Below are 27,220 nucleotides of genomic sequence, written 5' to 3'. Positions count from 1 at the left end.
CTTGTCTTGTGGCCAGCATCAATCCACCAACTGAAACCTGACATTGAAAATAGGCAACTGAACCAATTTCAGGCATGTTTTTCAGCTGAAACCTGACAAATCCTGAATTTTCCCTTCAGAAAACAAGTTGCGGAGACCGAAGCAGCAGCGCCACACCAATGGAGGCGCTCTACCTGCTGGCCTCCCTGGCCACCACCCTCCTCACCTCCGCCCTGCTCTCCCTGCTCCTCCTCCTCCGCCTCCCCTTCGCTCGCCGTCCCGGCTCCGGCGGCGCCGCGCGGCTCTACGAGGGCCGCGTCCGGCACTCGCGCCGGCGGCCGGCGGGGCACGCCTTCGAGTACGCCGTGCGCTACGCCCTCGTGGACCTCGACCTCCTCCCCCTCTCCGGCCACCTCTCCGCCGCCGAAGCCCGCAGCATCGCCTCCACTTCAGGCCCCGTGTAAGGCCCTGAACCCCTGACGCCCTGCGATGCATTTCTCAACTCTCTGACACGTCTCGTGAACAAATCTCACACCACTTCTTGCACGCTATTGTAAAATCACATTGCCTGTTCTAGTATGTAAAAAATATTTGTATTGCAAAAGCATAACTAGGATTTTTGTTGTTGTTGTAAATTTTGCTCATTTGCGCTGAGGTGAGCTAGTTCTTTGTTGTTTGATAAAGGCGTCTCCTGACGGTGCCCAAGAGCGTGGGATACGAACAGAACCCACTAAGCGTCTACTACTGCTATGACGCAGCGGTGCAAGGACAAAATGAAGACCTCAAGATGTGCATCGCTGAAGTGAGGCATCTCCTCTGTGTTGGATTCATGTTGATTGGTTTTTAGTTAGCTCATTGCATTCTTTTCCTTTTTCTTCTTTTTGCGAGGGTCATTACATTGCTGACTGTCTAATATTTTACTATTGGTTTCAGGTCACAAATACTCCCTGGGGGGAGAAGGTGATGTTTACCTTCCAACCGGGTTCCGATCTCGTTGCAAAACCTTTACATGTCAGCCCCTTCATGGTATGGTTCTCATCTTATAGAATATACATGGAGGTGTTCATTCGGACAAATGTGGGCGTGATGAACCGTGAATTTTTTAGGCAAGAAATATACAAAAAAGTTGTGAATTACTCTGTTTGCTCCTTTTCTCAAATGAAACATTTTTGGCTCTATCCTGTTGCATACGGTGCTCACTGCATAATATTTTTCTGATGGCTCACAAGTGACAACTAATGGTGTTTATACTATGCAAATTGTCTGCTGGTTTCTAGTTTCTGCTAATTTGGACTTGTTATATCCGATCCACTACCATTAATTAGTCCATTACATAATCTTAGTGGCTTTCCTTTTTGTTGTGTGACCTCTAGGATATGTCTGGCAATTGGAGTATTCGTGCTGATGCCCCCGGCAATAATCTATACGTGGCTATTGCGGTTCAGCATCCAACACTTGGGAACTATTTTACTGCAGCTTTGGATGCCAAGTTAGTTGGTCAGACGAATGACTCAGTTAAGCTAGCAACATTCTTTTGGCTGATGCCTCATAAGGTTGCTGCAGGGATATACTGGGAGGTAACTTTCCTATGTTCAATGCTCCTGTTCTGGTACCATGCTTATGTTTATGGTTACATTCTCATATACTCCCTCCGTTCCTAAATAAGTCTTTTTAGACGTTTCAAATGGAATGCAACATACAGGTGTATGTAGACATATTTTAGAGTGTAGATTCACTCATTTTGCTTCATATGTAGTCACTTGGTGGAATCTCTAGGAAGACTTATATTTCGGAACGGAGGGAGCATAACGCTATCCTCATAGACAGTCTTTCAGATATTTTTAGATCAACTTGTTCGTTACTTCTCTTTCCTATGTTGATCATTTGATTCTTGAATTATCTTTCTTGGTTGACCAACTGGACTAATATGTATAGATAATAGAGCTTAGTTAAGAGTTTTCTTTTTGATCTACGACATCTCTGCCATTAAAAATATTGAGAAAAGCTTCAAAGTTTTTTAAGAGTGTATTCCAATTTTCACCCCATAGTTGAGACTTTGTGACAGCTGTTATCCCATTTACATAATCTTGATGCATTTCATCCGCTACTTCAGACCTTTTGACAGCTTTAACCCGTTTAGTTATTTACACAAACTTGACAAGGTGGGACCTTAGGATATGTATTCGTTGGAGATGTAAGGAATTATGTTAAGTCTCATCAAATTTTATGAAATGGTGTCAAATTTTGTCAAATAGGTGCAGCTGGCCGCATTGTGCTGCCCCTGTGCCGTGTCAAATATTGTCTTTAATGATACAGGTCTGAGTTGTCCACCAAGTTAGCTGCGACATCATACTGACATATGGGTCCACCTTGTCAATTTGGAGAAAATAATAAAGTAGGGTGAATGCCATCACATGGACACAACTAAGGGTAAATTGTGGCAAGATTTTTTAAATGGGGTAAATGACTTCACAACTCAAGGGGTCAAAATCAAGGGGTAACTGTGGAATATACTATTTTTATGATCTCTATGATTGTATTTTCACCCCATAGTGGAGACCTTATGACAGCCGTTATCCCAGTTACATAATCTTGCCGTATTTTATCCCTTACTTCAGACCTTTTGACAGCTTTTATGCCGTTTTGTTATTTACCCAAACTTGACAAGGGGCGGCGTGGCAGCTAATTGGTTGACAGCTCGGATATGTATTCGTTGTAGATCTAACGAATTGTGTTAAGTCTCGTCGGATAATAGTGTCATTTTTTGTCAAACTGGTGCAGCTAGCCACGTCGTGCTGCCCCTGCGTGATGTCAAATATTGCCCCTAGTGAATAACATGTCTGAGTTGTCCACCAAGTCAGCTGCGACATCATCCTGACATATGGGTCCACCTTGTCAATCTGAAATATTGCCCCTAATGAATAACATGTCTAAGTTGTCCACCATGTCAGCTGCGACATCATCCTGACATATGGGTCCACCTTGTCAATCTGGAGAAAATAATAAAGTAGGGTAAATGCCATCACGTGGTCACAACAACGGGTAAAATGTGGCACGATCTTTTAAATGGGGTAAAAGCCGTCACAACTCAAGGGCTAAAAAATAAGGGTAAAATGTGGAATGTGCTATTTTTAGGATCTCTATATTGGATTTTTGTTTAAACATTATGTTTTTTTAATAAATGCAGCAGCGCTGCTTTTCATTGCCGTTAAGTTAGGGGGAAAGTACACAAGGTTAGTACATTGTGCAAATGGAAAGTAAAGAAGAAAAGCTGTACATGAACTAGCAGATTAAACTAAAGGTGGGGAAACTATGGCTGTGACGGCTGGGATTGATTTATGAGAGAAAACCGAAACATTAGTGCTGTAGCAACAGTTTGCCCCCCTTCAGGCCAGACACTTTCTATTCGTCTATCTCGTCAGAGAGAAGCTGTGACAGCGCAGTCAGTGACTTGGCTTCATTGCAGAAGACCATGTTGGCATTATTTTTCTCCGGTCATCTGCGTGCAATCCATTATTAGTTGTCCTTTATGACAGGATGAGTCAACTTAAAATCACAAAATTGACATGATGTGCGCATTTCAAACACAGAATTCAGTGACATGAACTGTTAAAAGTTCAGAAGGCTGTTCTTCTGGAAATCGTACTAAGCACGTAAGCATTGCTCAAGAAATAGCTGATGTTGGGAATTGCTATTGTTACAAAAGTTCAACTAAACATCCTGACTGAGTTATCAGTTTCATCGCGGAATTAAATTGGGGGCGGGGAGCTCCTTAATTTGAAAAGGAGGTTGAAGTAAACATTGGTATTTCATATCTCCCGTATCGGATTTTGAAGTTGCAGGGCACAGGATATCTTTAATACTTGAGCTAGAACTATGATCAAACAATTGGGAGTTGTAAATTTGAAACGACTGTACTATCAACACCAAGATGGTCCAAGTATTTTGGCAGATGCACCCTTGAAGAGTATGCTGGTTGTTGGTTGGAGCATCATAAATCTATATAATTCTCACTGTCACTAAAATTAGGAGATAGCTTGTTTCATATCCTGAACTAACATTTTCTCTACGTTTCACTGTGCATTTTGCGTGTATACTTGCATTTGTGGCCCTTGATCTTAAGTAGGGCTAGAATGAATTGTCTATTCAGCGTAGCTTTGAATCATCTCTTTAAAATGCTTCAGTCAGTCGATTGTTACTGGACATAGTTTACGCCTTTTGAGGTTAAGCAAGCTCATGTAATCTTTGTTGATGTTCCTCTGCTCCTCTTCAGGCCTTCAGGCTTTGGTTGAAGAATGTGAGATTCCTAGACCATCCGAGGTACCTGAGCGGGAGCTACAGGTCCGAAGCTCTGAAGCGCGACCTTGAGATCCGTTCCTCCTGCAGCTTCCTGCATCAGAAACCCAGAGAGAGCATTGGGAGAAGCAGCACAGCAACGACCGATGAAACAACAGAAAACTCGAACCATCAGGATTACAAAGATGGCAGAGGGAGCATCGGGGCGAGGTGGTGCGTCTGGAGGGATGCTCAATGGCCATGGTGCTGATGGTAACACCAACAGGGAGAAATCGTTTATAGTAGATGAGATTATTTTTTGAAATCCTCCAAGCTATGTATGATTGAATCAAAGCTATTTTGTTTTCTAGGGTATCTGCAATCAATGGAAAGACACATTGTTTTTCTCTTTCCATATTTATCTGTCAGGATTTTTAGTAGTGATTTCCTCCGTACATTTTGGTGTTGTGTGATCTTTGCTCTCCCCCAGATGACAAATTTACTCGATAGCAGGTTCAAAGATATAGAGATGCAAGGTATAGCACAAACTGAAGAAACAGGGATTGCTTGCACAAACTATATAAATTGTGAAAAAACAAAACCACTGAGCAGATCATCGTCTGTCCTTATTTTGAATTACATAAACAGGAATAATAGTTACATGCTTTTTTTAACAAAGAAAATGGTAAATTGTTAGCCCCAAATGCCTGATCCAGATCCACCACTACCCACGGAAGCGTCTGTCGGCCGTGCTGCTATTTGACCTATACTACAGTTTCACTCCAGAGTGAATGGCAACTACACCGCCCACCAGATTTTCATATTCGACCGCTTCAAATCCAGCTTCCTGGATCATCTGAGCAAACTTTTCCTGGAAAGTAAAAGTAGTTTGATCAGCAGACATGCGGAACATATACAGACACATGAAATGCTTGAAAAGTGTTGTAATCTTGCATCCTTCAGCTTTATATCTTTTGCTGTGACAGGAACAGTCAATGTCAATACTGTTTTACAAGGTACTAATTACTCCTAGATAATCTAGAGGTTTGACATATGGTAGAAATCACTAAAAAGCAAGAAGTTTCGAAGAAACCAGTCAGCTCAGTAACAGGAAATGCTTTAGAAATGCTGATCTTCACCTGTTTTGGAAACCGACGAATGCTCTCGACCAAGTATTGGTACGACTGCCTATCACCAGCAACTAGCTCTCCCACAGCCGGAATCACAGAAAATGAATAGATGTCGTAACTGGAGGAAAAAAAATGGATAGTGAACTTCCAAAAGTTCAGAGAGAAATAATCGAAACAGTAGAACACAACATTAACATTACTTTCCACAAAAGCACTGGGAAGATATTTTTTTGGGAAGGATGAGACAACACTATGATTGAAGCAATAAACAAAAAAGGGTCATTTCTATTTGTACCAAATAAACGACAACAAGAAACATGAGCCTACTTAGGGCAAGTTCAGCCGATGTTTAACACATAGCCAAATTGGTTACTAACAGATTATAACTTTGTTGCAGTGCCTACTACAAATGCTGAAAACGAACAGTGCAGTTTAATTGTAGGACCGGCATCTGCTTGTTTAATTTTAACAGAATGTTGAAGACATTTCTCATACAAATTTATCCTACAATGCTGGCATACTTGACCAAAGAAAACTTACATGTCTTTAAAAACTGGAACATCTACATGACTCAACTCCAAGCATAGGAACCTTCCTCCTTTCTTTAGAACTCTGAAACACACAAATCCATGTGAAACTGATTAGATGCAAAGAACAGAAACCCTAGGCAGATTTCACACGCAACAAATCCTACAGCATAGTAGAAACTTCAGGAGATCAAAACTGAGACTGGGGTATGATCTGTTAGTTGGTTCAGGATTTTTATGTGGCCCACCTGTAAGCTTCTGATAGAGCTTTCTCAATGTGTGTAACATTTCTGATCCCAAATGCAATAGTATAGCCATCCATAGACCCATCCTCAAAAGAAAGAGCTTCTGCATCTCCCTGTACCCAACTAAGGCACTGCTCTTCATTGTAGCCTGAAATAAGAATAACCTGTCAGACAACAGAACAACATTTGAAATTAAGGTGGCATGATGAAATGAGTTTCATGAACCACGACCTTTTTCGGTAGCACGCTTCTTTCCAACATCTAGCATATTTGGATTAATGTCACAAACATAAATGTGAGTGTCTTCTTCCATATCAGTAAGAGTACCCTGCGTAGCTCTGTGGCTCACACTCTTAATTCTTTCGACTACACGGAACGCAACATCCCCTGGTGTTGACATAGAAGAAATGCCAGGTACGTTATTTCACATTTCATAACCAGTGTTCAAGAGCATTGGCAATATATTGGTGCAGAAACTTCTTAGCAGCATAACATGTCAAAAGGAAGTCATTCATAAATAAAAAGATACAGTAGCAACAGGAAGACAAGGTGTACACTGTGCAATCAATCTAGAACAAGGCTATGATAAGCTGAGCATCACATAATTTTTAGAACAAAGAAGAGGTCCTTACTTAAATGCATCACTTTGTAGATAATACATGTGATCCTCTATTTGCCAATTTGGAGAGGAAATATGGACAATAAATCTTGCATTGCCACATGGAGGGAGGCAGAACAGAAATTTAAATACTTATTGTGTTAACGATCAACATTAGTACATAAATCATGACAGAGAATGAACGAGGAGTCTATCACAGACTAACATAGAGATATCATTAGCAACAGGAAATGCATAATTCTTATGTTAGGGAAAGGATGGACATGGGAACAATGCTGAGGAATCAGTATGAAGTTTGTGTAAGGTAAGTCATCCCAGAACATGCAATTAGGGAGAGCCACAGTACCAAGACATCTGATTCCATTAAATTCGTTTGTGACTCTCTATGTTGTCATAATTGCGTCAATCTGATGATTCCCATCTTATATTCTGAATGAGGGTATAGTGCTAGAAGGACACCCCTGTTAACTAACTAGGAGTATTATTTTACCTGTCCCACCGGCCACGTCGAGGTGCTTCATCCCGGGAAAAGGATTCAGCTTTGAGATCAGCCTAGAAAAGAAGTCAGAAGAATTCGGTAAGAAGAACGAATCCCCATTACAGAGTGATGGACTGAGCTCCACTGACCAACCTGTCCTTCCAGAGCCTGTGCAGCCCAGCGCTCATGAGGTCGTTCATGACGTCGTAGCTGGAGGCGACGCTGCTGAATACGTTGCCGACCAGCTTGCTCTTCTCGTCCTCGCGCACCTGCTTGAATCCTGACGAGGAACGAGGCGGTGAGCAGCAAGCAGGCCACGAGAGAGGGGGCGACGAAGGAAGGGGGGCGTACCGAAGCTGGTGGCGTGGGAGTGGAGGAAGGCCGCGTGGCTGGCGGTGGCGGCCGCCGGCAGGAGGTGGCCGTGGCGGCGGCGGAGGCTGGAGGAGGACAGCCTCGCGGCGGCCGCTCGCAGAGCCATGCCCTTCCTTCCTCGGCGGCGCGAGATGGCCGGTCCGATCCCGGAGTAACAGACAGCCGCCGGCGGGGGGAACGGGGGAGAAGGGGGGCACGGCGGCGACGGCGGTGCGTGCGGAGATGCGAGCGACACGGCGACCAGGGGGAGAGAGGGGGTCTGTGCTGTTCTCTCGGCTTGCTGGGCCGCGTTTTATTTTTTTGAGGACTTGCTGGGCTGCGTCGCTTTCCGCAAGCCTTTGTCGGCCCTGCAGTCACGGGCCGCATCTCCCCTCGTGCCGCCCAAGGCCCAAGCGGTGTAGCACAGGGAATCTCGAGGATTCCTAAACCGAGGAGGAAAAAAAAGAGAGCAGGTTAATTACCCTCGCCGCCGCGAATCCCCTCCCCCTCCACTCGCCGCCGTCCCCGACAGCAAAGAATCGCCTAGCGAAAATCCTTGCGGCTCGGATTCCGGCGGCCGCCGCCGCGATGAAGCTCGTCCACCGCAATCTCGCCCGCAACGGGCCCGGCTCCGCCAAGGTCTTCCTCTCCTCTCTCCCCTCCCCCACCCCTCCCTCTCGGCGCGCTCTGTTTGAGGAGCGGCCCGGGCTGGCCCCTGGTGGGGTTCTTTGGGCGTGGCTGCTGACTAGCTCGCTCCTGTGTTGGTGTTGCGCAGCTGCTGCCGGAGGAGGAGGACGACCTGTGGCACGCGTACAATCTCATCGCCGTCGGGGACAGCCTCCAGGCCGTCACTGTCCGGTGGGTTCTCCTTTTGCATCGTGGTGCTTGTGTTACTTTTTGGTTCAGCTCATGTGCTCTATGCACACTATGCTAGTAGTAGTTAGCAACCGAGTCCTCTGGTGGATGCTGCAGCCGCCATAATTTGCTCTCCCCGGTTTGGCACTTTCTGATTGCTAGTTTCGAAGTACTCTTATGGATCTCGGTCGACCATTGCAAGTGCAAGCAGAGTTAGGGTAGGTTCCTGCATGGGAGGCATGGTTTGCCAGGTGAAGAAAAACAAAAATAAGGTCGAGCTGGCTATGATGGGTATTTCTCAGCTCTTGACCGTGGTTTGTGGAATTGTACACCATTCGCGTGATGACTTGTCTCTCCTTCATGATACTCCCTCCATAAAGAAATATAAGAGCGTTTAGATCACTAAAAGTAGTGATCTAAATGCTCTTATATTTCTTTACAGAGGGAGTAGTATAGTTGTGACAAGTTCAAGCCTCTGTCCAAGGGCCTTCTAGTTATCTGGTATACCATGGAAACTCATAATCCCCTCGAAATTGATCATCTTCTTCTGTTCGTTTACAGGAAAGTTCTCAGGGATTCTGCTTCTGGAGGACGTGATGCGGAGCGCGTGAAGCTAAAGTTGGAAATTGTAGTTGAGGTGATATTGTCTGTTTATTCGGTATTCCCATCGAGTGACTTTGTTTAGTTGGTGGTTCTAGCTGTAACCATTTTGGCTTCCAACATTAGGCATCATCGTTGTTATGACTGCGTACTTTTTGACATCACAGATGGAAGGTGGTAGGGGATTAGCATACTGGCTGCAAAAGCTTAGAGTTATTACTGATTCTAGATCATATCTGTCGGATATGTACTGAAATGGCTCAAGTAATACATGACCTGAAAATTAGAGAAGGGATGCAGTTGTGTAGGTCTTATATGCATGTTGCTGCCACTGCGTTAGAATAATAACGTAGCGCTTTCCTTGCAAAAAAAAAGAGTTGTATGATGAGCACCTAATGAAGCATCATCACTTGATAACTCGAAAATGCATTGAGCAGAGGTAATAAGGCACCATGCCTAGGAATTAACACCTTATACATCGCTTTTCTTTGTTTTGTTTATTGTTCTTTCCGATGCTATAAAAAACAAAATTATATGATTTTCTAATTTGATAATGACACGATTCTTTATCTTGGGCATAGTCTGTAGATTATGACAAGGAGGGGAACGTTTTGCGCGTCCGTGGCAAAAATATTACTGAGAATGATCACGTGAAGATTGGCCAGTTTCATACTTTAGAACTTGAGCTGAAGAGACCTTTTGTTCTACGAAAGGTATGCCCAAAAGTTATTTTAAGCTATTGTACCTGTTTACTCTGTGGACTACCATATTGGTTTACAATTGATGATAAGTACAGTACCCTTTGCTTAAACTTTTAATCAGTTTTAATTTTGGACATGACTCTGAAAATCTAAATGGACTCTTTCTACTTGTGTAGGAATATTGGGATTGGTTAGCACTTGATACCATCCAACAAGCATGTGGTATGTGATTTATCTTCGACAGATATTACAGCCTTTATCATTATCTGCTTCACTGCTACTGCTTCACAAAAGAAAAAAGACAGTATTTTAATTGTGTGCACTTAAACCTCTTCAGATCCTACTGCAAGTGCTGATCTAGCAGTTATTCTTATGCAAGAAGGACTTGCCCACTTATTCCTTATTGGGAGAAGGTATCCAAAACCATTTTTCACTCGCTGAACATAATATTTCATTGTTTTCTCTTCTTGAATTGCTTTAGATAATTAGATCCCATGCAAGTCATGCTAAATATGATTATTTCATAGGATAACCTTACAATAAGCTTGTCTGATTCTCTCATGATAAGCATACCTCATGAAGTTACATTGACCTTTGCACCCTTTTGATGAGGTTCTATTATCCAAGCGACCATTACCTTAAAAGTTGACTTTCCGTTTTGTGAGTGTGGGGGGGGGGGGGGGGGGGGGGTATTTCCAGGGAGGGGGGGTATTTCCAGGGACAGATCCAACAACAACAACAAAGCCTTTCAGTCCCAAACAAGGTTGGGGTAGGCTAGAGTTGAAACCCATAAGATCTTGAAACCTAATCATGTTTCTGGCACGTGGATAGCTAACTTCCACACACCCCTGTCCATGGCTAGTTCTTTGGTGATATTCCAGTCCTTCAGATCTCTCTTTACGGACTCCTCCCGAGTTTGGTCTACCCCGACCTCTCTTGACATTATCAGGTATCAGCATGCTTTATCCTTCTGCTATGCACCGGCGCTTCTGGAGCCCTGTGTTGTATATGCCCAAACCATCTCAGACGGTGTTGGACAAGAATCCATAACTATAAAATATGTAATGGAAAAGAATAATCTTGTGATGGCACCGATTTTGAACTAGAATGTCAGATGGTGCTAACACCAAACTGAAGTTTCATGAGTATTTTCATTCAATATTCACGCACCCTGTGCAGTTACACAGGAACAACAGATTTGTCTATGGTCTCCCCTAAATATGAACATCCAGTGGTCATACAGATTCTGGCATGTTCTTACTATTGCTTCCCTAGTCCTTGATTGGCTTGAGTTGTTTCTGCCTTTTCATTCAACTTACTAGTTATGACTGTTTTAAACAGCATAACAGCAACAAGGTCACGTATTGAAACATCGATTCCTAGGAAACATGGACCTGCCATTGCTGGTTACGAATCGGTACGTTAACTATTCTATAAGATAATGTGGATTTTATTTGTCTTATCTATTTGCTACTGAGTTGGCAGCCTTTTTTTCCCTATGCAGGCTCTCAAGAAGTTCTTTGAGCATGTTTTGCAAGTAAGCACATAATAATCTGTTCAAAGTTCACAAGAAATGAGAATGTTTATAAATGATTTTTTTTGTAACACATTACATTGCTTATCTGCAGGCCTTGCTGAAGCACATTGATTTCGAAGTGGTCCAGTGTGTTGTAATTGCAAGCCCAGGTTTTACTAAGGTAATCACATACCTAGAGGGAAAATATATATTATTATAATACTTTCTTTATAAGGGTCATCAGTCTGAAAACATCTTAAACAATGTTTTTTGAAGAATGATAAATGTGCCTGTCATGTGTTGTTAAATCAATTTCTGAGTCGATCTTGATAGGCAAAATAGAAACCAGTTGGTTAATGTTAATAACCTATCAAATAGTAAAATAAACCATGCCTCACGAAAAAGGTCTCGGGCTTATATGTTGCTCTGGTCGTATCATATGTCAGCACTGGTTCATTGTTTATAAGGTGGTAACATGACCTAAGGCAAGCAACAACCACCCTGACACGTAAGCGCCTAAAGCGGGCATAATTGTAAGGCGCTGACAGGGCACCTTGGCACCGAAGCGTCGCTTAAGCATCCAAGACAGGACGCCTTATAAACAATATGTTCTGCAGATATATTCCATGTCTCGAGGGACTACCCAAAGCCTGATGTTTCCATTCCCTAATTTCGTTACCAACTTGAGTGCGTAGTACTGTACTAACATCCGCCGTCTACATATGGTTTACCATCACTCGTTGTCCTGTTTTAATGGGTAACTAGAGAGTTTGCTGAGTACATACAGTTTAAATTTTACTCCCTCCGTCCAAAAAAGCTTGTCCCAAGCTTGTCCCTCAAATGGATGTATCTAGCACTAACTTGGTGCTAGATACATCCATTTGAGGGACAAGCTTTTTCGGACGGAGGGAGTATGTACCAGTGTAATATGGTCAAATTATCATGGTTTTGGCTGCACCTGGCAATACAGTCAATTGCATCATTGCATGTTACTTTTGCCATCGACACTTGTTTCCAACTTGAAACATGTGCTACTGTCTACTTCCATTTTGGTCCATCTATTGCTACTTGCATAAGTTAAACCCTCCATATCTTCATGAAAATAATATCAATTCCTATTCTTTTTCTTCTCTTTTTATCTTAATCACAGGATCAGTTTCGTGATTACATGCATCTTGAAGCTGCACGGCGAGACTTGAGAGTAATAATTGAGAACAAATCACGCATTATTCTTGCACATGCACCTTCAGGCTACAAGTGAGTTCTATATTTTCTCATTCAATTGATTCTGTGTACTCCTCGACCTGTTTTGGCTGTCTATCTTTCCCCTTCTATGTAAGCTAGAACAGGGTAATACTTGGAGATTTAGGTTCTGCTTCTAAAATTCTGAATAATCTGTTGGAAACTTGCTTGATGTCGTACTACTAACATGTCTATCCGGCTGATACAAGTGGTTCATTTGCTTGTGACCACTTGTATGGTCATTCTGGAATACTCTAATCCTCTACTGAGCTATATATTTGCTGAATGAGTGGTTGGTTTATGTATTTCCTGGTCCTCTATTTTCTCTTTGCTCTCTGTTTGCTTTGATCCTAATGTTGCTGTTGATTATTGGTTATTTGGTATAGGCATAGTTTGAAGGAAGTATTGGACACTCCAGGTGTGATGTCACTGATAAAAGATACAAAAGCGGCACAGGAGGTAAGTCTGATTTAGAACTCCCCGTTGTCAATATATCACGTAGCTTACACGTATGATTCCTCTGAAAAAATTCCATATTTTGATTAACTACACATGCCAGACACTTTCAAAACAGATTCTAAATGCAGCTGCTCAGATCTTGTCTTGTATTTCTATTGTAATTTGCAGGTGCAAGCTTTGAAGGAGTTCTTCGCTATGCTTACTAATGTAAGCCTCTTGAACAAGCGAACTTGTAACTGATGGTTTTTCAGTACTGATCTTAACTTATCTAATATGTTGCTACTGCTTAGATGTTGACCATGTATACATATACATACACACTTGTATTTTAGATCAGAAGAACAGTTACTGTACTGATTTTATGTGTTTATGACTTGCAGCCGTTGATTCTGCTTAGTTCAAGCATATCTGATTAGACTTAAATGTTTGCTGCTTAATTGCAGGACTCAGCCCGAGCGTGTTATGGACCTAAGCACGTTGAGGTCGCACATGAACGTCTTGCAATACAAACTCTTCTGATGACAGATACTTTGTTTCGGTAAGTCATGTTTATGGAATTGATTATACTGTTATTTCTTGTGCATATGTTCTGTTCGAAAAATGTGGTTGGTTTGGTATTAGAACAATAGCCACAAAAAACTTGACAAAGAAGTCTCAATGCAACAAAACTGTGCGATGTGGCCATTGCGGTAGGTTGGTTAAGCTTGCTTGCCTACCTGCTATGGATGAATTGTGTGGCTCACCAGGAAACATTAGATTAATGAAATACTTGGGTTTTGCAAATTCTGAAATATTGGTTCGGTATATATATTAATTTCCACTCCTTATTGTTCATCATGGCATGAACGAGCACTTGATACCAAGAGAATTATTGTAGCAACTACTACTATGTGTTCTAACTAATGAGTACTACAAACTTTATTTTTGAAAGGTCACGAGCAGAAACTTAGGTCAAGTTATTGCTTTATGTAGCCTGCTTTGTTCAGTTGAAATAAGTTTGCATCATGAGCTGGTTGCTGATCACTACTCTTGATGTTGAAGATGCTATTGATTGTGAATCCATATTAGGCTATTTACACCACAGGAATGGAATCGAAAATTTTCTGCAAGAAAAAATAGCAGGCTTCCCTTTCAATAGTTCATTTTGTTAGTCTGAGCATATCAACAATTCACTTTTGTTAGTCTGGTGAGCATATCAACAATTCACTTTTGTTAGTCTGGGCATTAGCAAGGGAGGTTCCCATATTTGATGAGTGGCTTCAAGCCGAATATGTGTATGTACATGCGCTTCCTATGCATCTAATATGACCTGAAAATTGAAACAGAAGTTCATGAATTGCAATTTGCCTGTACAGTCTTGCTGTTTATTTATTTTCCTTCTGCTTCCCCTTGTAGGAACACGGACATTGCTAGCAGGAGAAAGTATGTGAACCTGGTTGAGTCAGTCAAGAAATATGGTGGTACAGTGCACATATTTTCTTCGATGCATGTCTCTGGCGACCGTGAGTATGCTGTCACTGTTCACCTTATTCATAATTGCTCATTTCACACTACAATCAGTGAAAACTATTGAGATGGAATAAAGTGTCACGCCGTTGGAAATGTTGCGAAGAGAATTAATAATTAACTAAATGTAGTTATAGTTGCATGCTATGGCAAAAAGGTTGAAGCAAGAAGGAATTTCTTTATTACAAATCAATTTTCTGCACAGTTTCTGCGTTCTGAGATTGCATTTTTCTCTGCTGATGTGTTTGAACAGAATTGGCGCAGTTGACAGGAATAGCAGCTATACTTCGTTTCCCTCTGCCAGATTTGGAGGACATCGAGATGTGATTAGTCCAGCCCTGTCTGCAGCTGCCTAACATTGTTTGTACCAAGCTGTTAACTTATAGCTGATCAAGTGTAATAACAATATAATAATAATATAACAGTTGGTTCTATGTAGGTAGCAACAGAAAGAAATCCTGACTACATTTTAAGTATATCCTTGTTGTAAATGGTTAGCTATGCCACATCTATTGGTTATTCTTGACTTAATAACAAGGGCCCTCTCCATTTTTGGCCTTGAGATGTGGATGCTGAGGTACACAGGTCGGCCAGGGCTGCCACTTCTCTAGCTTCATGTCGACATATCTCGCTGTGTAACCACCCTCGTTATATGTGTGTTCTGTAAACATTTACTGGATAAAGGTTGGTCGTTCCCTGGAAAGCTTGTTGCTGCCTCTACCGTAGAATCCCTAGTTGATCTAAATATAACCCTAGCTGCGGCCATCCTTTCCTTTCCTATTGTGGGGAACAGGCACCAGAGCTATGTCTCGCTCTTTGCGACACAGAAGCTCGTCCCGCCTTTGGCGTGCGGGCAAGCGGGTCAGCCCACATATGTGTTCTTGGAGACTTCTCTAAGCAGTTTTGGTAAGTTTTCATGGATCAGCATTAGAAGTTTCCATCCGCTTTTTTTATTTTATTTTGTTTCGATGTGTTTTATATCAGTTTTCAATGATTTTTTGATATATTTTTTTCTAATTTCTGTTTTCCCTTTTTCTTCAGTTTTCAAATACAAGTGGGCTTTTTCTTCAAATACATGCTGGACATTTTTCGTATACAGGCTTACCATTTTTTAATTATGCAAATATTTTTTTGACATTGTATAAATATTTAAAAATGTCATGAACATATGGAGAGTGTGAATATTTTGATGGTATGGAACATTTTCAGAAAATTATACGCACATTTTTTTACATTTTATATCATTTTTTAAATTGTGATGAACATTTTTCGAAACACATAAATATTTTCTTTAAATGTCACATACATTTTTTTTGGCAATAAACAGTTTTTGAAATTATGTGTCATTTTTTATATTGTAATATTTAAGAAAAGAAATGAGAAGACTATTTAAAAAATACATGAACATTTTTTGAATTTCCAAATTGTTTTTGAACCATAGGAACATTCTAAAAATTAGCGCGGACAATTTTTTTACACTGCATAGATATATTTTAAATGAATGATGAACACTTTTAATCTTTGCTTAAGTAAATTATCTTTTGGAAACGTGTGTGCAACATGTGTTGTGGGCCCTTGCACGTCAGTTTTTCCTCCTCTCCTTCCTTGGACGGATCTGGCATCTTCTTCCTCGTACTCGTCTCAAGCCCCCCTCCCCCCATTAACACCCAACACATCCTCCCTCAAATCTCCTACCTAAATCCTCTGCAGCCCAAGAGATCCCCTGCTCAAGAACGACACCCCACTATGTTGTGAATTTAGTGAGACGACCTTTGCGCAGAACGCGCAACAATTTGCATTGCAAGACTAGGGCACCAATGTGGACATGCAAGGACGGGGCGTGCTGCGAACCAACATGTGGTTGGATGGCTAGGTGTACAATAGTATCCCCAGCCCACCAGGATTTAAGTCCCGGTGCTCTCATTTATCTTGAATTTATTTTAAGTTTTTCGGTGATGCGCGTTTAGTGGAGTAGACATTCTCGTCGACTATGAGGCGCCTAGTGATCTCGTAAAATCTCAAAATGATATGGCGGCTCAATCTCTCGAAGGTGCTCATAGGAATAATGTGTGCGTGTGCACTGGCGGAGGCCCCCGGTGGGCAGGGTATGGCGGCTGCCATACCTTGATTCTGACACAATTTTTTTTTATACCTACGCATTGATGATCGATTGCTTGTCTCTCGACTCGATCGTTTTAATCAATAACAGAAAACGAGACGTCGCTGGCCTGATGGGCCGACGGAGCCAGCGACCCAGCGTGTTGGGCCAGATTCGTTCGAGCGCCCGCACGACTGGCCAAAATTGATCGAGCGCCCACGCACGAGCACGACTGCGCACAACGCGAACCTAGTTTAGTTAGCCCGCACGACTGGCCAGAAGATGGAAAGGAATGGAAAGGGACTAGCAAATTCAAAGGAAAGGGATATTTCTCGTTTCTTCTCTGAAATTTAGTAGCGATTTTCAACAACAGCTTGAATCCAAAGCAGATTTCAGTGAAAAATTTATGTTGTTTGCAGATTTGACAAGATATTTTGAAGTACTTGGTAGTGGCAGCAGCTCGAAATCGAATCCAAGCACCCAAGAAAGTGTTAATGTTTTGGCACATCTAAGTCATCCAGCTCAAGTGACTTCCGGAAGTAGAGCATGAAAATTTCATGTCAACTGTTTTGATTGTTGGAAAAAATGTGGTCGCGGCACTTTGTAAATATGTTGGTGGGCTATGTAGCATCCATAATTTTTCAAAAACTACATGTGATGATTTGCATTATAATAAATCTTTGCTTAAGACTTCGCCACACCTTTATTTTTTTCCGTCCTCCGATCATCAATGCGCATTATATTTATATATATATATATATATATATATATATATATATATATATATATATATATATATATATGAGCGCCTATGCGTGCACTGTGTTCAAAATAAAGGACGGGGTGTGCTTGCCGTGCATCGTCCTACGGCGGTTACAATCCCAGAGGCGACGCGACGAAGGAAGAGGAGAGACGATATGCGCCACGAGGGACAGAGGTTGTTGCTACTGAGAAGATTTTCTGCAAGAGCAACAGAGTTGCAAACAACGACGACAAAAACAACGATGCTGCAGCGAAAACATCTTTCATTGCGAATTTTTTTTATAACATCAGCCACGTTGCAAAAGAGTGAAGATCCAAAAAAAATCTACATGAGTCGGGCGGTCCTTCTGTCTCGCAATGAGACCTTCTAATTCGCGCATATAGCGCCTAATGAAGAACCAGCGCTCACGTGCCGCTGATCACGACGACCCACTGATCTTCCAGATCTCTCCTTCGCCAGGCTTGCTCGGCCGCTCGCCCACTCACTTATTTTTCTTGCTTGTTATTTGCAAGGGCTGGTTCTTTGTCCATGAATGTTTGAGAAATTAAAAATATTAACGAATTTGAAAAATATACAGGAAATGCAAAAAATGGGGACTACAAAAATGTCCACATATTCAAAGAAGTGTTCATGAATTAAAAAAATGTCCGTGAATTAAAAAAATTCATGGATTAAAAAAACTCATGGATTAATTTTTTTCATGAATTTGGAAAAAAGAGTTCACCAATTTTAAAAAGTGCATTGAATTTCAAAGAAAAAAATCATGATTTAAAAAAAGGAAATATAAAAAGTTCGTGTATTTGAATTAGTTTTCAAATTTTAAAGATGATTGCTAATTTGAGAAAGTTCACGAGAAATAATGATCATGAAATTTAAATAAACTACATGAATTTTGAAAAATCACGCGTTTAAAAAAAGAGGCATGTAATAAATAAAATTAAGAACGAAAAGTAAATAAAAAAATCAAAAATGAAATAATAAAACAGTACGAAAACTGAACAAAAATCCAACAGAAAAGCAAAGGAAAAAAAAACTAGCTACGTTTGTCCCAAATAAAACCACACGTAGCGCCCGTTGCGAAAGAAAGACAATAGACCTAGTTAGGCCAGCCCATGTAGATCATCTGGGGATTCAGTTCTCGCAAGTCGCAACAGTCGTCGATAGGAAGTGGCCACGGATCCAAGCTGGAGCCGATATGAAGTAGCGACGGATCCGGAGAGGTTCTGGAGATTTTGGACTAATTCGATTCAACCATGGGTTTATATAAGTAAAGACGACCATAAAATTGCGAAATACGAAGACGGATATTTGGTTGAAGGCGAGCTAGGGACAAGGAGAAGGCTAACAAGTCCCAATGGACAGCAGGATGGAGGTCGAGGATGATCTTGTCGGAAGGGCGGAAACTTGTTAGAATTAATCCCGTGTCCGTGTATGGAAAAAAAACTTGTACGAAACGGGTCGCACGCTCCAAATCGTTGGACCCTGTTCCGATGCTGCCACCTGGAAAAACGGATCTAAGCATCTCCATCTTCTTCCACCACCTCCAGGTAACTTCTCCGATTCCCAAAACTATTCGCCAAATTCCTTCACAGATCTCGCCATGGGGCTGCTTCTCTGTTCCCGCCGGTGCACGCGATGCCTGGCGCTGCTGCTCCGTCCTCAAACCGTCCTGGTTGCTCGGCTTCACCGGTCTCGATGACGATGCAGTTGCGCTGCTCGCCTCCCCTTTTGGGCCTACTGCTGACCGATTGGATCCAGGCCTGCTGGTGGTCATTGCCCCCAGTCGGCCCACTGCCGGCTGATTGGATCCAGTCGGTCCACTGCTGGCCGATTGGCCTCAGTCGGCCCACTACTGGCCGATTGACACCCAGTCTGCTTCCTCTAGGCCGACAGGTGCATGCACCCATTTACCTGTTAAATAGGTATTTGAAAAATGTTGAAAAAAGTATTTAAAAAAAATGTTGATCATGCATATAAAAATGTTAATCAAAAAAACATATTGAACAAGTATTTTAAAGATGTTGAACAAATATTTGAAAAATATTGAATATGTATTTGAAAAATATTAAAGAAGCATTTTAAAAAATGTTGATCATATATATAAAAATGTTAATCAAGCATTTGCAAAAAATGTTGAATAAGTATTTCAAAAAATGTTGAAAAAGTTTTTAAAAATATATTAATCATGTATATAAGAATGTTGAACAAGTATTTGTAAAAATGTTGAACAAGTATTTGAAAAAAATATTAATCATGTATATATAAATGTTGAACAAGTATTTTTAAAAATGTTGATCATGTATATAAAAATGTTGAACAAGTATTTAAAATATGTTGAACAAGTATTTAAAAAAATGTTAAACAAGTATTTTTAAAAAATTGAACAAGTATTTGAAAAAAAGTTTAACATCTGGAAGCTCGTGGGGTAGTTATTAGCTGCGTTGGGGATCGATGCCTGGTCTCCATGGCAATCACCAGAGCAGCTAACCACCCCATTAGTTTCCAATTGCTGGTTCGAAAAGGGATCGCGACCAACTAAAGGTGACTGAGCCGGTCTTCTCCATTATTTCATTATTTTTTTCTTTTCATTCTATATTATTTTTTAAATACTTGTTCAAAAAAATTAAATACTTGTTCAAATTTTTTCAAATACTTGTTCAACATTTTTATATACATGATCAACATTTTTACAAATAATTGTTCAACATTTTTATTTACATGATCAATATTTTTTAAAATACTTGTTCAATATTTTTTTCAAATACTTGTTCAACATTTTTTTCAAATACTTCTTCAGCATTTGTTGCAAATGCTTGATTAACATTTTTATATATACATGATCAACATTTTTTAAAATACTTCTTCAACATTATTCAAATACCTATTCAACAGTTTTCAGATATTCGTTCAAAATTTTCAAATACTTGTGCAACATTTTTTTAAATGCTTGATTAACATTTTTATATGCATGATCAACATTTTTTCAAATACTTCTTCAACATTTTTCAAATACCTATTCAACAGATAGATGGGTGCATGCACCTGTCGGTCTAGAGGAAGCAGACTGGGTGTCAATCGGCCAGCAGTGGGCCGACTAAGGCCAATCGGCCAACAGTGGGCCGACTGGATCCAATCGGCCGACAGTGGGCTGACTGGGGGCCTATCGGCCAGCAGTAGGCCGACTGGATCCAATCGGCCAGCAATATGCCAACTGGATCCAATCGGCCGGCAGTGGGCTGACTGGGGGCCTATCGGCCACCAGTAGGCCGACTGGATCCAATCGGCCAGCAATAGGCCAACTGGATCCAATCGGCCAGCAGTAGGCCAACTGGATAATATTTTTAAAAAATATAATTGCGGCGTAATATTTCTGAAATTTAATATAAAAATTGTATTATTTTAAAAAAATTAGCCCCCTTTTGCAGCCACGCTCCGCTCCTCAACACTGACTAAATTCCGTTGCTCGCCACTGGTCCCATGTGCCCTTGGTCTTGGTTCTTTTTTCCCGAATACGCACGAGCATGCGTATCATTCGTTGAAGAAGAAAAGGGGAGACTCCCCAAGTGTCATATGTACAAAGTTTATTTACATGCCGGATTTTCTGGCACTACCTTGGAAAGAAACTAAGGTCTACTAGGACTTAACGGCCCACCGGTCTAACTCCGCCTCAAGACCCTCTGTGCCCTTCTTGAGTAATCCGACCTTGGCCCATAGCCTTCCTTCGTCCATAATCCGCCGCTTCAATTGGGGAATCGATGGTAGCACGCCATTGAATACCACGTCATTTATGTGCTTCTGTAGCATTCACATAGTCAGTAGGCATTTGGCTCTTGTTGACTTCCCGTCCATAACGGTCGAGTCCTGCCTGGTGCACCACACACCTAAATCCTCATCTGCAAGCGGCTCAAAAGCCGGCCTATCCGTGATCCTCCCCAACCAGTGCCAAAATTGCTTGGCTGCAAAGCGGGCATGACTCCTGATGAGGCAGCCCTCGACGGGCAAGACGATCCGAAGTCCAGCATATGTTCTTGAAGGTTAGCCAGGCGAAAAAACGGCATTGAGAGTGGTGCCCACGATCCCCAAGTAAATGCCGCTGTCTGCGACACCTCGAGCCCCATAAATCGGGCCGCGTATGCCGAACAAGCTGAGAACTGACCATTCTTCTCCCAACTCAACCCAACCATGTTCACAGTCTGCCTTCTTGTAGGCGGTCCCCTTGTATCCGGCGGCCCTTTCCCTCCCGAGCCGCGATGATGGCTCATGCACAGAGGCGACGAAGCTACATTGCTAGAGGCAGTCACGAAGCCCCTCAAGGCGGGTACTTGCCGGCGCTGCTCCGGCCCCAGCGAACTTGGACCTGCTTCTCTCCGGTGTCCGTGGCTGTCGGTGTCCTCTGCCCGGTGGCTCCGGCCTTGAGAACCCAGCAGCCGCATTCCTTACAGCTCGCCTGGCTCCTCGACGTCCCGACGACTATGGCCACGACAACTCGGATCTGCGTTCCTCCAGTCCTAGCTTGCCGGCGTTGCTGTTCGCCGCCGCCCCACCCCCTCTTGGTTTACTTCACCGTCTGCCCAACCTTGTACACCTCAAAGCCTCCCCCTTTTGCCAGATCCAATGCTCGTGGATTCGGAGGAGGTGCCACCCGTCGACGGCAGGTGCAGCCCGCCAACCCCCTGAAAGGATCGATATGGTTGACTAGAGGGGGGGTGAATAGGCAACTAACAATTTTTAGCTTTTCTTTAACAATTTAAACTTTGCATCAAAGTAGGTTGTCTGGATATGCAACTAGGTGAGCAACCTATATGATGCAACAAGGATAGGAACACAAGCAAGCAAGAGATATGAAACAAATAAGCTTGTTCAAATAAAGGCACAAGATAACCAAGAGTGGAGACGGAAAAGACGAGGATGTGTTGCCGAAGTTCCTTCCCTTTGAGAGGAAGTACGTCTCCGTTGGAGTGGTGTGGAGGCACAATGCTCCCCAAGAAGCCACTAGGGCCACCGTATTCTCCTCACGCCCTCACACAATGCGAGATGCCGTGATTCCACTATTGGTGCCCTTGAAGGCGGCGGCCGAACCTTTACAAACAAGGTTGGGGCTCTCTCCACAACTTAATTGGAGGCTCCCAACAAAACCACGAAGCTTCACCATAATGGAATATGGCTCCGAGGTGACCTCAACCGTCTAGGGTGCTCAAACACCCAAGAGTAACAAAATCCACACAAGAAAGTATGGGGGGAGCAAATATCCTTTGGTGGAAGTGTAGATCTAGGTCTCCTCCTTCAATCCCTAGCAAATCAGCAAGTAGCAAGTTTGAGTGGCTAGAGAGAGAGATCGGGCAAGAGAGCTTGAAGTGCATTAATGGTGGAGTGAGAGAGGTCAAAAGGTAAGAGTGGTAGGTGGGAGAAGCTCCCTTATATAGCAACCCTAAATTCCAGCCATTACTGCATTTTTTGCACTGCAGCGGTACAACCGGTCCTCGTCCTGGTACAACCGGGACTCACGGTGTATCTGCAGAACCCTACCAAGCGGTACAACCAGACCTGCAGGCGGTAGTACTGGCTAAGAAAAATAACCGGACTAACCGCCTAGCCACCGCACAACCACCGCATCAAAACAGGAGCTTGACCGGTACTTGGGTGGTGCCTGGCCGGAACAACCGCATGGCCTTGAGCTCTTGGGTGGCTAAGTTTTGAGCGGAAGAATCGCTCGGACCACCGGTGGTACCGGTCATCGAGGAACGACCGGACCAACCGGGCCACTACCGCCCAAGAACCGCATCAAACCAGAAGCGCGAGCAGTACTTGAGCGGTGCATGGCTGGAACCACCGTCCTAGCTTTTGCAGAGCATGGTGGCGGTACCACCGCCCGGAGGTAGCGGTACAACCGCTCGAGCAAAGCTGATGAGCGACAAGACCCAGCGGTACAACCGCTCCAGAGAGCGGTACAACCGCTGGGCAGAAACAGTGAGCAGGAATAGATAAGGGAAGAGACAAGGAAAACTCTCTCTCTCTCACACCTGAGAAAGACAAAGGAGGGGTGATGAAGGTGTACGGGAAAAGATTCCCCCAGTTCTTTCTAATGAGGATTCCCTCTTGATAGTACGGGTTCCCTACGACCAAAGAGATAAAAAGCATAGGGGACACCGTCTTTGATCTTTTCCTACAAGAGAGAATAGCAATCCGATGTAGGCTTAAGCATCGAGAACCTGAAACATATAGCACACGATTAGACCACAAAGGGTTGTCATCATCATCCAAAACATAAAGAGGGAAATGCCCTTTCAATCTCCCCCTTTTTGGTGGATGATGACAACAACACGATTTGCAAGAGATAAGTCAGTGAAATCTAGACGGAACTCCCCCTGAATGTGTGCCCCAACAGGAACCAGCTGTTAGAAAGCATGGGCACACTTTCAGGACTAGACTCCCCCTAGATTTTATAGACTCACCACTCTGAGCACAAAAAGGAGAGACAATATAATACTTAGAGGTAAATAATAACGATAATGACCGAAGAACGGAAAGGTAAAAGGAGAACATAAGTCTCTCACACAGCAAGGAACCAACACTAAACACGAGAAAAAGAGAAAAACCCAAAGCCCAAGCAAATCCCCGAGACCTATAGAACCCTCTCCCCCTTTGGCATCAAGACACCAAAAAGGAAAAGAGCGAAGCTAGCGTCCCAAAGCTCAGGCGTCCTCCTCTGACTCCTCGGTCGCATCTGGATCCTCATCATCAGAGTCGTCGTCGTCGTGATCAGATTCTTCCATGGCATTGTCAGCTGCTGCAAACGAGGAGGATGGCTTGGGAGGGGCTTCATCATCAGTCCAGGTGCTATGGATAGAAATCCAACGCTCCTCTGGGGTGATGCTCTTCTCAGAGCCACTCTGAACCGGCATGTTGAGGTGCTTCATCATTGCAATTTGGCGACGCCGTGCAAGCTTCTCATTGACATGTGCCTCATACATCTTCTTCTGGATGTCAGCCTGGAGACAAAAGGTCTTCTTCACCTTGGCAGTAAGTTTGGCCACCCACGAAGGCTTGGCCCCTGGCTCCAGCTCAAAGTCCTCATCATTAGAAGTAGCATAGACATCCTTAGGAGCATTTTCAGGGAAGCGAGGCTCGGCATGATTCTTCTTCTTAAGGATCTTGACCTCATGAACAGTGAGGTTGTCTGGAGAAGTGAGGATCTCTCCAGGACGACGAACAGCCCACACAGAGTTCAGAAAGCACATGACAAACGGGGCAAAGATTGGGACTTTACGGTACATGACCATGTTGTACATCTCATGCCACATCCAATTTGACACATCAAACGTTGCCCCTGTCCCCACCATGGTCTTCATAGCAACCATCAAATCAACCAGATAGCCATGAAACTCATCTTGATTTCCCACCTTGGGCAAGAGCACATTGCGGAACACTCGGGGCATGATGTCATAGACCTTCTCCAAATCCTTGAATTCTCCAATAATCCCACAGCCCCGAATGTACAGAGGGGCAAGCTTCTCCTTAGCCATGGACTCAGGAAAATCATGAGGATGAATGCCACCCCTTCCTGCCAGACCGGTATCCTCGTACCCAATAGCATTGCAGAATGCCCTCCAGGGAACGTGAAACAATTCATCGCGACACATGAAGGTGAGAGTGCGTGCATCATCTTCCCCAAAATGAACCGTGGCATAGAACTGATGGATGAGTTGAACATCAAAGACATAGTTGACTGACATGAGCTTGACAAGATCAAACTCCTCGCAGAGAGCCAGCGCCTCACCAAAATACTCCATGTTGTTCCTCCAATGGTCAAGATCAATTGTCCACTGCTTGGCATATCTGTTCTTGTTGTTCTCAAAGAGTTCATGAACAATCCGCACTTGCATCTCATTCTGGAACTGAACGGTGGTCCAACGGGGAGCAATGGGAACCTCATACGGATTCTTTGATTGGAAGGTTTCCCAATCCTTGGCTTTCCAATGATGCAACGACATAACCACACGTTGCTTAGCAGCTGCAGACTTTTCACGGCGAGTGGGCTTGGTGGGAATCACAACTTCTTCTTCATCATCAGACACAACCGGGCGCAAGGTCCTTCGTGCCCTCTTCTTGGTCTTGCGAGGAGCAGAGCGAGAACTAGAGCCACCTGAACACACACACGAAAAGAACACACAAAAAACCCAACAAGGATGAGAGGATTGCACCCACTAGAAGAAAAGGAACAAGTTGCAACAACAGATAAGATAGAACAGTGCTTTGTGGTTGATATACTCCGGTTGTACCGGATCTTCCGCCGGTAGTACCACTCCAGCGGTTGTACCGCCCGTAGGGGCGGTAGAACCGCTGACAGTGGCACTACCAGGGAAGATAAATCTAACCGAGGCATACGAATCACACAAGTAATATTCCGAATTCTAAGTGCTGCAAACAAGACAGGAGGCTAACAAAGATCTCTTCTATACCAAAGTTCGAACACTAAACGCGGAACGTTAAGTAATGCCCTAGACAAGGAAGAACCCTAGAAAGAACTAGAAGTAAAGAACACGAGGCATTACCACCATCCATGGGAAGAGATCGGGAGGCCTCCACGGAGAGAATCCACGGAGAGCCAAGGATCCGAAGCGCGAGACGCACTCCGGGGCAGGGGTAGAGATGGCCGGCGGCTAGGGCAAAGAGAAGAGGAATGAGGACGAAGGGAAAAAGACAACCCTTCAGCCCCGTCGGGTATATATAGGCCCGTAGACACGCCCCGGTAGAACCGCTTAGGGGAGCGGTTGTACCGCTTGTCTGGTACAGACCGGTGGTTGGAGGCAATACTTCCGATGCCTGGGAGGCAGCGGTAGTACCGCTCGACGTCAACCGGTAGTACCGGACATAGGTTACCGTGGGTTTGAGCGGTGGAACCGCCCAAGCACTGAACGGAGACCCAACGGGACGACACAACCCGGTACCAGTGGTAGAACCGCCCGTGATACCGGTTGTACCGCCCGACCACCTATGCCCAAGCCAAGATCAAATGAGTGCAATCCGAAGGGAGGAGGAAGGGGCACAAAAACAGGAGAGAAGCAACACCCTAGGAGAACCCAACACAAAGAGCAAAGACAGAACGAGAGAAAACAACATGAGAACAACAAGGCTAACTCCAACCTCCCGAAGAGAGGACGGTGGCCGAGGCCACCTATGTTTGAGTCAATTGGTATGGCACCGCGAAGAATTATCCTTGGGTCCATGACCAAAACTTGTCTTTGAAGCACAAGTACCATCAAACATGGCTAATGTGAAAGACTTGATTGATTTATGCATAATGGGGGGAGGGAGAGTTCATTGAGAGAACATCACTCCCCCTATGTCCATGCCTACATCTAAATAGGACAACACATTGAGTAGGGTGGGGTGTGCAAGGGTTCAAGCAAAATTGCTCGAATCGATGATATTTAGCTCATGCCTTAACTCGTGATATCTTGCTTCATCCAAGGGCTTCGTGAAGATATCTGCAAGGTTATCATGAGTGTTGACATAGTTGAGCTCGATCTTTCCTCGCCTAATGTGATCCTGGATGAAGTGATACCGGATCTCAATATGCTTTGTCTTGAAGTGTTGCACCGGGTTGAGAGAGATCTTGATGGCACTTTCATTGTCACACCAAAGAGGCACTTTGTCACAAGTGACACCGTAATCCTTCAAAGTTTGCCTCATCCATAAGAGTTGTGCACAACAACTACCGGCCGCCACATACTCCGCTTCAGTGGATGAGAGAGACACACAACTTTGCTTTTTGGAAGACCAACTTACCAAAGAGCAACCAAGGAATTGGAACCCTCCGGAAGTGGACTTCCTATCCACTTTGTCTCCCGCCCAATCGGAATCCGAGTACCCTAC

General features: G+C 43.5%; 3 protein-coding genes across 3 annotated transcripts; 2 read left to right on the top strand and 1 right to left on the bottom strand.

Annotated features, from left to right (window-relative positions):
* Nucleotides 1-56: 56 nt before the first annotated feature.
* LOC125539947 lies at nt 57-4,667 on the top strand. Its single transcript, XM_048703497.1, has 5 exons — nt 57-439; nt 664-781; nt 913-1,005; nt 1,353-1,556; nt 4,253-4,667. Exons 1-5 carry the CDS (start codon nt 159-161, stop codon nt 4,523-4,525), a joined length of 969 nt encoding a protein of 322 aa, XP_048559454.1. The 5' UTR covers nt 57-158; the 3' UTR covers nt 4,526-4,667.
* Nucleotides 4,668-4,800: 133 nt separating this feature from the next.
* On the bottom strand, nt 4,801-7,901 carry LOC125539948 (2-methoxy-6-polyprenyl-1,4-benzoquinol methylase, mitochondrial). The gene is made up of 8 exons (XM_048703498.1): nt 7,605-7,901; nt 7,407-7,533; nt 7,266-7,327; nt 6,388-6,543; nt 6,160-6,304; nt 5,925-5,996; nt 5,394-5,502; nt 4,801-5,125 (listed from the first exon to the last, which is right to left on the bottom strand). The coding sequence occupies exons 1-8, from the start codon at nt 7,729-7,731 to the stop codon at nt 5,024-5,026; spliced, it is 900 nt and encodes a 299-aa protein (XP_048559455.1). The 5' UTR covers nt 7,732-7,901; the 3' UTR covers nt 4,801-5,023.
* A 143-nt stretch (nt 7,902-8,044) lies between these two features.
* On the top strand, nt 8,045-15,045 carry LOC125539946 (protein PELOTA 1-like). Its single transcript, XM_048703496.1, has 15 exons — nt 8,045-8,243; nt 8,380-8,462; nt 9,021-9,096; nt 9,641-9,772; nt 9,937-9,982; nt 10,098-10,173; nt 11,102-11,177; nt 11,265-11,297; nt 11,389-11,457; nt 12,427-12,533; nt 12,905-12,977; nt 13,146-13,184; nt 13,421-13,515; nt 14,373-14,479; nt 14,737-15,045. The coding sequence occupies exons 1-15, from the start codon at nt 8,193-8,195 to the stop codon at nt 14,808-14,810; spliced, it is 1,137 nt and encodes a 378-aa protein (XP_048559453.1). The 5' UTR covers nt 8,045-8,192; the 3' UTR covers nt 14,811-15,045.
* The last annotated feature ends 12,175 nt before the right edge of the window (nt 15,046-27,220 follow it).

Source organism: Triticum urartu, chromosome 2 (genome assembly GCF_003073215.2).
Source record: "Triticum urartu cultivar G1812 chromosome 2, Tu2.1, whole genome shotgun sequence".
NCBI lineage: Eukaryota > Viridiplantae > Streptophyta > Magnoliopsida > Poales > Poaceae > Triticum > Triticum urartu.
This window is presented reverse-complemented; position numbering and strand designations above follow the sequence as displayed.